The 12,185-nt window shown below is 46.5% G+C and overlaps 1 protein-coding gene across 3 annotated transcripts in view; it reads left to right on the top strand.

Moving 5' to 3' along the window:
• Positions 1-12,185, top strand: part of PEMT (phosphatidylethanolamine N-methyltransferase) — a 168,148-nt gene that overhangs the window by 40,880 nt on the left and 115,083 nt on the right. For all 3 annotated transcript variants that reach the window (XM_089656728.1, XM_089656729.1, XM_089656727.1), the window contains exon 3: positions 3,218-3,333. In XM_089656728.1, the coding sequence (XP_089512854.1) occupies positions 3,218-3,333 (116 nt within the window). The remainder of the gene's footprint in view (positions 1-3,217; positions 3,334-12,185) is intronic.

Here is a 12,185-nt window from a genome sequence, read left to right as displayed (position 1 = left end):
ACTGCTCACTTGTAGCTGTGATCCAATCAGCTATTTATCCTTTTTGAGTTACTATGCATCCTCAGTAACTTATTTAAGGAATAGGCTGTCCTCCTAAGACACAACCTAACATTGGGACAGGGGACAGAAATGGAAGAATGTCCAGTTGACATCTATGGAACCATAAATGTCCATTTGCTATGGGCACCAGATGTAATCTTTTTTTCAAACAGTTTGGTAGCTGAAGCCGTGTGTTCTGCAGCTCCGAGATCAAGATATTCCAGATTCATGTGTTCCCGAACAATTGAATTCTGTCCTAACTACACTTTTCTTCCTGTTGTCCTCCATAGTGAAACTTCATGTGATTGTCCTCAATAGAGACACAAAAACAGCGGCATATCTCTGCCTTGACCTATTTTTGCAGGATACCATTCAACACCTTGACCCAGATCTGAGCTCACTCATGCAAATATATCCTTTGAGCCCTGATAAATTGTGTTTATAGGTCTCCCCTGGCCTTATCACTGGTTCTTTACAACATTATCACTCCAGATATTAAGGTGTTGCTTTAGTTCCAATATAAAGTGTTCTCTGTCATGTGAGATTAGCGACAACATCATGACGGCTGATAAGTTTAGGAGGCCAACTTTCACGTCACAGAATGTTCGGCCCGATGCCCAGAGCAGTCCTGGTAACCTATTTGCTTGCTTGGGGCCATACAATGGGCCAGCATCATTCTGTTATGGTAATTGAACAGATTGGCTGCTTTGCGTTCTTTTGTGCAGGATGGTGCAGCGGAACTTCAGGTAGCAAACGATGGCCATTGGTCCCCTGGACAGACGGTGTGGCATGTGCCTGGAAACCATTCTGTTAGCATAATAAACAGTAGTTGTTTGCAGCAAGACACAAATCATAGAGCGGACATTGAAAAGGAACCTGAACTCAGGGAGCTGTGCTCAAAAAGAAAAGGCAAGGGCAAAGGACTAGACACTTGTATCACCTGTGGTTTTTCTGCTGATGATTTTTTCCTCATTACTGGCTTTCCATGACTTTTAAACAAGTGATAGGTGTAGTTTATCCATCAGCACCACAACCCCCAATTTTTTTTTGTAGACTAAGGAGCAGGGGTGGACTGACAACCCATGGGACCCCCGGGCAATATGGGATCATGGGGCCCCTGCGTCCTCGCCCACACTCAAACCACACCCAAAAAAGCCTATGAAAGATACCAGGGGCATCTCATGGGGCCCCCTACTGACCCTGTGCCCTCGGGCAGTGCCCAAATTCCCAAATGGTCAGTCCGCCCCTGCTAAGGAGATTTACTAAAACTGGAGAGGGCAAAATCTGGTGCAGCTGTGCATGGTAGCCAATCGGCTTCTAACTTCAGCTTGTTTAATTAAGTTTTGACAAAAAAAATGGAAGCCAGTTGGTTTCTATGCAGAACTGCACCAGATTGTGCACTTTCCAGCCTTGTTCTAGACTGTGTCTGTGTGTAGGGGTCCATCATCTTAGTAAAGACAGGGCTTTGCTTCCTCCTATCAGAGCCTCCAGCAAGGAGAACAGTGAGCAACAGAGTAGTGAGATCACCAAATCTCACTCCAAATCTGGTGAGATTAGCAATCAGAGGAAGCAATGCCTTAAGCTCCCAGCAGTCATTGCATGCAAAAAGATTTGACAGGCTGGTTTATTAAAGATGATCGATGGATTGACTTCAGCACAACCAGCCTGCCTATAGACAAATTGAATCTAGGTCAGCCCCTGCTGAATCCGCCAAAATTGATCCATCTATAGTTGGCTTTTGGGCTTGTTTACATTAGCAGTCTAGGGGTGGAAAAAACCCTGCAGATTACTGCTTAGCTGCAGGTAACATTTCTATATGCTCCCCACAATATAGCATATATAACAAATCTTCACTTTTTGAGTTCAGGCCTACTTTATTTGTGTTTATTTGTTTGGTGAAAAGGAAGGGATTGTTGACCTTAACCAGGTGTTCGCTTTCATTTTAATACCTGCACTACAAAAAGTATAACTGAAATCTCATTTTGTGGGAGGGGCCACTACTGTCCTTGCACCCTTTTGCCCTTTTAGTAATAAATCTTTCTTTCTGAAAGTGCGGTGACCGTGCTATACAGACGATTATCTCAACCATTATAGTGTTATAGATGATATTGCCGAGTTTCCTCTTTCTCTGTACAAAAAGGAGGTGGTGGTAGTGTGAAGGGTTAATTGTGTAATTAACCTGACCCAGTAACAATCGCTCCCAGGCTGCCGGTACATCGATTTGTGGTCCATTAGCTGGAAAATCGTTGTGCAGGGTGCAGCTGGGCGTGGTATTGTTACGCACGTGACATCGCGGCTTCAAATTGGCTAGTCCTTCGGTCATGAGTTTGTTGAAAAGGTTCTGATGATCGTCACACATGGCACCGGACGATTTTTGTGGTTCCTCCCCTTTTCGGTGATCGGGCATGTTGGAAAATTTGTGAAAAACAATCGATTTTCGACTCAATGATGGTCAAATCGTACAATCATTTTTCCGAAAAGAATATGCGCATGAGCCGTGACCTTGAAGGAACAGAAGTTTCACCTGTTATATGGGGTGAACTTTATGACTTGGTCAGCAGATTTTTGGAAATCCTTGAAGGCACCATTGGATTACCTAGCGAACGACGTTTTCGATTTTCGGACGGAAAATCATTCGGAATTCGACCCATGTATGGCCTGCATTAGGATGGGAAAAGAGACGCCTGCTTCAGATTCTCAGAAATACCAGCAAATGGATAGGATGCAGGGAAAGGTGTGGCTGGGGGCAAGCTGAAGGTGAGTGTCAGCAGCGGTAGGGGGTCATTAATACTCCATTCACACTTGTGCAACTCCAAAGTCGCACAATTTCCAGTAAGACTTTGAGGCGACTTTACACTCTCTTGCACTCAAGTTGCATCAAAGCAGTGTGGGAACCTTTTCAAAGTCACTGCAACTTTAAGTCACATAGATCTCAATTAGTGCCATTGAAAACAAAGGGCTGCAACTTGTCATGCAGCTCTGTGTGTCCAAAGTCGCATGACATGTCGCCGAAGTGTGAACGGAGCTTAAATGAACCTGTTGCTTGACATTGCATGAACAAATGTGTTCACTTTTCAGTCTTCTACCAATTAATTTTGTTATGATTTTTTAATGATGACTTTGGAAATTGCATGCTGGTTATTATTGTCCACTTAAATATCTGTCATTGTCCTGGCAGGTGGCAAGATGGGAGTACCGAACCCAAACTCTCTCAAGGCTTTTTGGGTCACCGTATATTGGCTGCTACAGTCTGGGAGCCGTCATTATATCCCTAGCACTCTATAGAAGTCACTGGTAAGTATTCGCAAAACTTACCTTTTGTCTGCAAAATACCAGATTTACTAATCTGTAACTAGCGATAAGACCGAGTGAGAGTTGAGTGTATAATATTTCTAAATTAAAATTGTTCTGTGTATTCGACAATAGGTTGGTCATTTAATTAGGATAGCAATATAATAAATTTTTTTTTTTTTTTTAATTCGGAAAACTAGACTTTCCGTTGAAACCACCATGCAAAATGTTTTTTAATGCATTCCATAGATAAAAAGGTAACAACACTCAAAACGCGCTTAGATCAAGGTTTATTTTTAAAAAAAAGTCAATACTGCAGATAAAAAGTATACACTATATTCTATTATTTGTTTAAAATTATATTAAAATTTCAATTTCAGTGCAAAGCATTGCATAGTTATTTACAAATGAATTAAAGACTTTTTTTTTTTTTTTTTTTTAGTTTTGCACTTTTTTTTTTAATGGGTACTAAAACAAAAGCTAATCAATAAAGAGAATAAAGATTAAACATTTAATTATTAATAGTTAGAAGAAAACATTTGTAGAAAAATAAAGTCAAGGGGTAAAGTAAAAGAAGAAATTATGGCCAATTAAGGTAAACTAAGGATTAATAAGGGGTTAACCTCTTCCCGCCTGGCCCATGTCGATAAATATTCGGATGGGAGTGCTGCTCATGCGGGTGGACGTTTCTAAACGCCCCCCTGCACCCATTGCCTGTGCGCACTCCCTGGGAGTGTGCAGCACCGGAATCGGTACGCGCTGTGTCATCCGAACACAGATCGCTCTACGGGACCTCTGTGTGAGGTCCTGATTCATGCGATCACTGATTGGCCAATCAGTGATCACATGATTAGTAGTAAACAAGATGTCACTTCCTGACATCATTGTTTACTACTTGTGAAATCTGTGAATGATCACAGAGATCACATGGTACAGGGCTATTCACAACAGCCTTGTACCATGTGACAAGCTGTGACCAATCACAGCTCTCACAGTATTTCTCACTGGCTGCAGCCAGAGAGAAGGAGAAATTATTGATTTTACAGCCTTTATGGGTGTAAAAGCAATCAATATAAAAAAGAAAAATAAATCTTCATCACCCCCCACAAGTAGTACAGTGTCACCATGGTGACACTGTACTGCTAGGGTGACAGTATGTAAAAAGAGAAAAAAAAACAATCATATAAAAATTTAAAAAATTTTTTTGAAAAATTATTATGATTTTTGGTTATAAACTAAACTAAAAAGATAGATTAATACATCTTGGCCATGATTTATGAAGAAAGATTATTTCCAAAATTTTATAAGAAAAACACTTCAAAATTTTGGGACTTTTTCATTTATATAGCAAAAAAATTAAAATCCCAGTACTGAATAAATCCCACCAAAATAGTTTTATCTGTCTTAAAAAAATACTAAAAATTCATATAAATACAGTGTTGCATGACCGTGCAATTTGTCATTCAAAGTGATAGCACTGAAAGCTGAAAATTGGCCTGGACAGGAAGGGGGGGAAAGTGTCCGGACTTGAAATGGTTAAAAAAAACAAATTTTATTAAAAAAAAGGTTCCTTGATCAAAGGCAGATTGACACTCATCCCATTTGATCTGCAGATGAATGAAACAGATGTTGTCTAGCCCGTACTGTCATCACTGCAAGGAGAGAAGAGAAAGCGGCGGGGATTTCAAATCCTTGACACTCTCTCCTCTCCTACCGCTGAGAATATGGGGCATCTGCTTCCATAGTACACATCCCTACACTCCCCCTCTCCGCTCAGCATGGGATGCCTCTAGGGAGGTTTCCCACACCTCTCCTGTGTGAACTTGGGCTATGACAAGCCTGAGCTCACACAGGAGCAGTGGGGAAACTGCATGCGATTTGGACCGGAATCGCATTCCTGTTCAAATTGAATGCTAATCTTTGCGGTGCAATTTGTATTGACGCAAATTGCACCACAAAGTATCGGTTTCTGGTATCGGGAGCAGTTTCACAAGTACGAGTACTCGTGAAAATACTTGTTATAGGCACCAATACCGATAACAGTGCATCCCTAACAGTAAAGGTGGGAATGCACGATTAGAAAATCGACCGATCGGTCATCTGATGACCGAGAGGCATTCGTTCTTTGGTCGAAATCGTGTCCCACATTAACCAATCCAAAAAAATCGCTCATCGGGCAATACGTAGTGTTGACATCTTCCGTGGAAGTGATATGGTGTGCGTGTGACCACGCCCCTTCCGGCCAGAATGATCGATATACACAACAATTACCAGCAATGTGTATAATATCGTTTATTACATGACCTATATACATAAATAGTGATACATAAAATATAATCTGCAGATTTCTGGTTTCATTATCTCATTAGGCCGATCTACTTTTAGCATTTGGATTTTTAATTCGTGTTTACGAAGATTCCTTGGACATAAACATCTGGGTAGGGACGGACTGACAACTCATGGGGTCCCCGGGCAATAGGGGATCATGGGGCCCCTGTGTCCTTGCCCAAAAACAAAAAAGCCTATGAAAAAGGTACCAGGGGCTTCTCATGGGGCCCCCTACTGACCCCGGGCCCTCGGGCAGTGCCCGAGTTTCCAAATGATCAGTCCGCCCCTGCATCCGGGTCATCTTCTGTTTCCGCTCATGCGTGATAACACTTGATAGATTTTTTTCATATGACCGTCATACCAGCGCATAAAAAATCGGTCGTTCGTATGCGAAATGACAAAATGTTTCACTGTTGTTCAACCGGATTTTTTTCATTCACAATATCATTATCGGTTAAAACATCCTGCTCATCGGCGAAGAGGAAATTGTTCAATCAGTGGTTCCGCTAAATTTTCCGTACGATTTTCTTATCGTGTGTACGGGGCATTAGTAAGCAAAGTTTTACTCATATTTAAATGTAAAGTGTCTTTTCAAGTCCAATATTTTGCTTAGCTCACTAATAGAGAACCGGTTTTATCCTAGATTGTAAGCTACAGGGAGCCGGGTCCTCGAACCCCTCGTGTGTCGCATTGTATTGTTACTGTACTGTCTCATGTATTGTCCCCCATTGTAATGTACAGCGCTGAGCAAACTGTTGGCGCTATATAAATCCTCTATAATAATACTAATACCTATAATATTAATCATGGCTTATTGAATCTGATGGCTATGTAAGAAAAGAACATTGTACTCAGCCTTTGTAACATTTCACTTTCCCTTTGTTGTGTCACCCAAATTTCTTTCCACATATCATTCTCTAAGCTGGTTACTAAACATTGAGATGTCTGCAATGTCGGGATACTTTTTTTTTTTTTTGTAATTCCTTTTGATGTTTAAAAGTTATGCTGGAACTCCAGACCAAAAAAAAACCACAAATGAAATCCACAATGTATACTGGAGTGTACACAGTGTATGTGAACTGTGTTGTTATTTATTATTTATTTATTTATCGAGTTTATATAGCGCCAAAGGGTTTGCTCAGCGCTGTACAATAGAGGGGGGGGGGGGACAATACATGAAACAGTACAGTAACATCAAACAGCACACAAGAGGTAAGAGGGCCCTACTCTTTCGAGCTTACAATCTAGGAGGGAGGGGGTAGAGGTACAGGAGGAAATGGCTGTGGGGGATGGAGTGGTAGGAGGAGGGAAGGGCAGCGGCTGTTAGGTGAGGGTGGGGTAGGCTTCCCTGAAGAGGTGGGTTTTCAGGGAGCGCCTGAAGGTGAGGAGGGAAGGTGACAGTCTGATGGATTGGGGTAGTGAGTTCCAGAGGATGGGGGAGGACCTGGAGAAGTCTTGCAGTCGTGCGTGGGAGGAGGAGACCAGGGAGCAAGATAGAAGGAGGTCCTGTGAAGAGCGAAGGGTACGGGTAGGGTGGTACCTGGGAATCAGGTCGGTGAGGTAGTTAGGGGCAGTGTTGTGAATGGCCTTATAGGTCAGAGTGAGTAGTTTGAATTTAATGCGTTGGGCAATGGGGAGCCAGTGGAGGGAGAGGCAGAGGGGGGTGGTAGAGGTGGAGCGGCTGGTGAGGTGGATGAGTCTGGCAGCTGAGTTCAGGATGGTCTGAAGCGGGGAGAGTTTGCACTGGGGTAGGCCGGTGAGGAGGGAGTTACAGTAGTCAAGGCGTGAGATAATCAGGGAGTGTACGAGTAGTTTAGTGGTGTCTGGGGTAAGGAAGGAGCGTATCTTGGCGATGTTCCGGAGGTGGAGCCTGCATGTGTTTGTCAGTGATTTGACATGAGGTTGAAAGGAAAGGTTTGAGTCCAGAATGACTCCAAGGACTTTGGCTTGCTGGGCGGGATTGATGGTGGTGTTGTTGGTAGTGATGGAGAGGATGGGGGGGGCGCGGGAAGGGGGAAAGACGAGAAGCTCGGTTTTGGAGAGGTTGAGTTTGAGGAAATGGAGCGACATCCAGTCTGAGATGTCGTGTAGGAGGTGAGTGATGCGGGCGGAGAATGTGGGGGTGAGGTGAGGGGTGGATAGGTAGATTTGAGTATCATCAGCGTAGAGGTGGTAATTGAAGCCGTGGGAGTGTATGAGTTTGCCAAGGGAGGAGGTGTAGATGGAGAAGAGAAGGGGTCCAAGGACAGAGCCCTGGGGGACCCCAACAGAGAGGGGGAGGGAAGAGAAGGTGGCACCGTTGTAGGAAACGCTGAAGGAGCGTTGGGATAGATAGGACGAGAACCAGCAGAGAGCGTTGTCTCTGATGCCAAGGGAGAGTAGTTTGTTAAGGAGGAGGGGGTGGTCAACTGTGTCAAAGGCTGCGGAGAGGTCTAGGAGAAGGAGGACAGAGTAGTCGCCTTTGGCTTTGGCGGTTAATAGATCGTTGGTGATTTTGAGGAGGGCAGTTTCGGTGGAGTGTAGGGGACGGAAGCCGGACTGTAGTGGGTCAAGAAGGTTGCTGTCAGTTAGGTGGGCGCTTAAGCGATCGTAGACCAAGCGCTCAAGGAGCTTGGAAGTGAGTGGCAGCAGGGAAATTGGTCTGAGGTTGTTGAGGTCGGTGGGGTCAAGGGAGGGCTTTTTGAGTATGGGGGTGATGTGCGCATGTTTTAGGGGGGAGGGGAAGACGCCAGTAGAGAGGGAGAGATTGAAGATGTGGGTAAGGGAGCGGATGAGGGAAGGGGGGGGGTGACCGGAGGAGTTGAGAGGGGATAAGGTCCAGGGGGCAGGTAGTGAGGCGGGCTTCTGAGAAGACTCTGGTGACTTCCTCAGTGGTAGTAGGGCTGAAGGAGTGCAGTGATGGGGGGGTTACGGTAGGCAGGGCCTTGGGTGTGGTGGGGGGTAGTGCCGTTGCGGGGTCACAGGAGGGGAGAGATGAGGGGGTGATGGAAGGGGGGAGGCTAGATGGGGAGATAGATTGCAAGTTGACTATGTCCTTGCGGATTGCGTCAATCTTATTATGGAGATGAGTGGCAATCTCGTGGGCGGTAAGTGAGGTACTGAGTGGAGGAGGGGGGGGAGAGAGCAGGGAGTTGAAGGTGGACAAGAGTCGCCGAGGGCAGGTGGAGAGGGTGTTGATCAGGTCAACGAAGTAGGCCTGCTTGGCGGCGTGGAGGGAGGAGGTGTAGGTGAGGAAGGCAGATTTGTAGAGGGAGAATGCATGAGGGGACCTGGTTTTGCGCCATAGTCTCTCCAGCGCACGACTGCGACGTTTGAGGCATTTAGTATGGTCGTTCTGCCATGGTTGGAGCGGTGTGGGTTTGATGTTGCGTGTGGTTAGGGGTGCCAGAGAGTCTAGGGTAGCTGATAGTGAGTCGTTGTACGCGGTGGTGGCTAGGTCAGGACATGACAGTGGAAGGATGCTGTCGTGTAAGCGGTCGGCAGCTGAGTGGAGGGGGGCCGGGTGCAGGTTGCGGAGGTTGCGGCTGGTGATGGTTTGGCGCACTGGGGGGGGGGGGGAGTTAGGGGAAGGGGAGATGGAGAACGTGAGGAGGTGGTGGTCGGAGAGAGGGAAGGGGGTGTTAGTGAAGTGGTTAAGGGTACAGAGGTTGGAGAAGACTAGGTCCAGGGTGTTCCCATTGATGTGGGTGGAGGATTGAGTGTATTGTGTGAGCGCGAAGGAGGAGGTTAGGTGGAGGAGTTGGGAGGTAGCTGGGGTGTTGTCGTTGATGGGGATGTTGAAGTCTCCGAGGATGATGGTCGGTAGCTCAGAGGAGAGGAAGAAGGGAAGCCAGGCGGCAAAGTCATCCAGGAAGCGGGCTATGGATCCGGGGGGCCTGTAGATCGCTGCGATCCTTAGGGGGGTGGGTGAGAAGAGCCGGATGCAGTGAGCCTCGAAGGAGGAGAAGGTTAGGGAGGGGGGGTTAGGGAGGACCTGGAAGGTGCTCAGTGGTGATAGGAGCAGGCCGACACCACCACCTTTGTGACCGCTCAGTCTAGGTGAATGGGACCAGACGAGACCTCCATGGGAGAGTGCCGCAGGGGAGGTAGAGTCAGTGGCCTGTACCCAGGTTTCGGTGATGGCTAGGAGGTTGAGGGAGCGGGAGATAAAGAGGTCATGGATGGCAGTTAGTTTGTTGCAAACCGAACGGGCGTTCAGAAGTGCAACCGAGAGAGTGTTGTTCTAGATCGGGGTCTCCAAACTTTGTAAATAAAGGGCCAGTTTGCAGTCCCTCAGATTTTAGAGGGGACTGGTTGTGGAAGTAGATAATACCCCAGGCTTGGTGGTCAGAGGTAAAGAAAATTACATAGTGTCCCTGTGGTTAGTAAGAGGAGGAATAGTGCCCCGTCATTAATCTTAATGGGAGGAATAGTGTCCCATCATTGGTATCAGTGGGAGGAATAGTGCCCCATCATTGGTATCAGTGGGAGGAATAGTGCCCCATCATTGGTATCAGTGGGAGGAATAGTGCCCCATCATTGGTATCAGTGGGAGGAATAGTGCCCCATCATTGGTATCAGTGGGAGGAATAGTGCCCCATCATTGGTATCAGTGGGAGGAATAGTGCCCCATCATTGGTATCAGTGGGAGGAATAGTGCCCCATCATTGGTATCAGTGGGAGGAATATTGTCCCATCATTGGTATCAGTGGGAGGAATAGTGCCCCATCATTGTATCAGTGGGAGGAATAGTGCCCCATCATTGGTATCAGTGGGAGGAATAGTGCCCCATCATTGGTATCAGTGGGAGGAATAGTGCCCCATCATTGGTATCAGTGGGAGGAATAGTGCCCCATCATTGGTATCAGTGGGAGGAATAGTGCCCCATCATTGGTATCAGTGGGAGGAAAAGTGCCCCATCATTGGTATCAGTGGGAGGAATAGTGTCCCATCATTGGTATCAGTGGGAGGAATAGTGCCCCATCATTGGTATCAGTGGAAGGAATAGTGTCCCATCATTGGTATCAGTGGGAGGAATAGTGCCCCATCATTGGTATCAGTGGGAGGAATAGTGCCCCATCATTGGTATCAGTGGGAGGAATAGTGCCCCATCATTGGTATCAGTGGGAGGAATAGTGCCCCATCATTGGTATCAGTGGGAGGAATAGTGTCCCATCATTGGTATCAGTGGGAGGAATAGTGCCCCATCATTGTATCAGTGGGAGGAATAGTGCCCCATCATTGGTATCAGTGGGAGGAATAGTGCCCCATCATTGGTATCAGTGGGAGGAATAGTGCCCCATCATTGGTATCAGTGGGAGGAATAGTGCCCCATCATTGGTATCAGTGGGAGGAATAGTGCCCCATCATTGGTATCAGTGGGAGGAATAGTGCCCCATCATTGGTATCAGTGGGAGGAATAGTGCCCCATCATTGGTATCAGTGGGAGGAATAGTGCCCCATCATTGGTATCAGTGGGAGGAATAGTGCCCCATCATTGGTATCAGTGGGAGGAATAGTGCCCCATCATTGGTATCAGTGGGAGGAATAGTGCCCCATCATTGGTATCAGTGGGAGGAATAGTGCCCCATCATTGGTATCAGTGGGAGGAATAGTGCCCCATCATTGGTATCAGTGGGAGGAATAGTGCCCCATCATTGGTATCAGTGGGAGGAATAGTGCCCCATCATTGGTATCAGTGGGAGGAATAGTGCCCCATCATTGGTATCAGTGGGAGGAATAGTGCCCCATCATTGGTATCAGTGGGAGGAATAGTGCCCCATCATTGGTATCAGTGGGAAGAATAGTGCCCCATCATTGGTATCAGTGGGAGGAATAGTGCCCCATCATTGGTATCAGTGGGAGGAATAGTGCCCCATCATTGGTATCAGTGGGAGGAATAGTGCCCCATCATTGGTATCAGTGGGAGGAATAGTGCCCCATCATTGGTATCAGTGGGAGGAATAGTGCCCCATCATTGGTATCAGTGGGAGGAATAGTGCCCCATCATTGGTGTCAGTGGGAGGAATAGTGCCCCATCATTGGTGTCAGTGTGAGGAATAGTGCCCCATCATTGGTGTCAGTGGGGGGAATAGTGCCCCATCATTGGTGTCAGTGTGAGGAATAGTGCCCCATCATTGGTATCAGTGGGAGGAATAGTGCCCCATCATTGGTATCAGTGGGAGGAATAGTGCCCCATCATTGGTATCAGTGGGAGGAATAGTGCCCCATCATTGGTATCAGTGGGAGGAATAGTGCCCCATCATTGGTGTCAGTGGGAGGAATAGTGCCCCATCATTGGTGTCAGTGGGAGGAATAGTGTCCCATCATTGGTGTCAGTGGGAGGAATAGTGTCCCATCATTGGTATCAGTGGGAGGAATAGTGCCCCATCATTGGTATCAGTGGGAGGAATAGTGCCCCATCATTGGTATCAGTGGGAGGAATAATGCCCCATCATTGGTATCAGTGGGAGGAATAGTGCCCCATCATTGGTATCAGTGGGAGGAATAGTGCCCCATCATTGGTATCAGTGGGAGGAATAGTGCCC

The sequence above is a fragment of the Staurois parvus genome, unplaced genomic scaffold, assembly GCF_062004578.1.
Source record: "Staurois parvus isolate SC_StPar_1 unplaced genomic scaffold, SC_StPar_1.0 ptg000931l, whole genome shotgun sequence".
Lineage (NCBI taxonomy): Eukaryota > Metazoa > Chordata > Amphibia > Anura > Ranidae > Staurois > Staurois parvus.
Note: the sequence above shows the minus strand (reverse complement) of the source record. Positions and strands in the feature narration are given on the sequence as shown.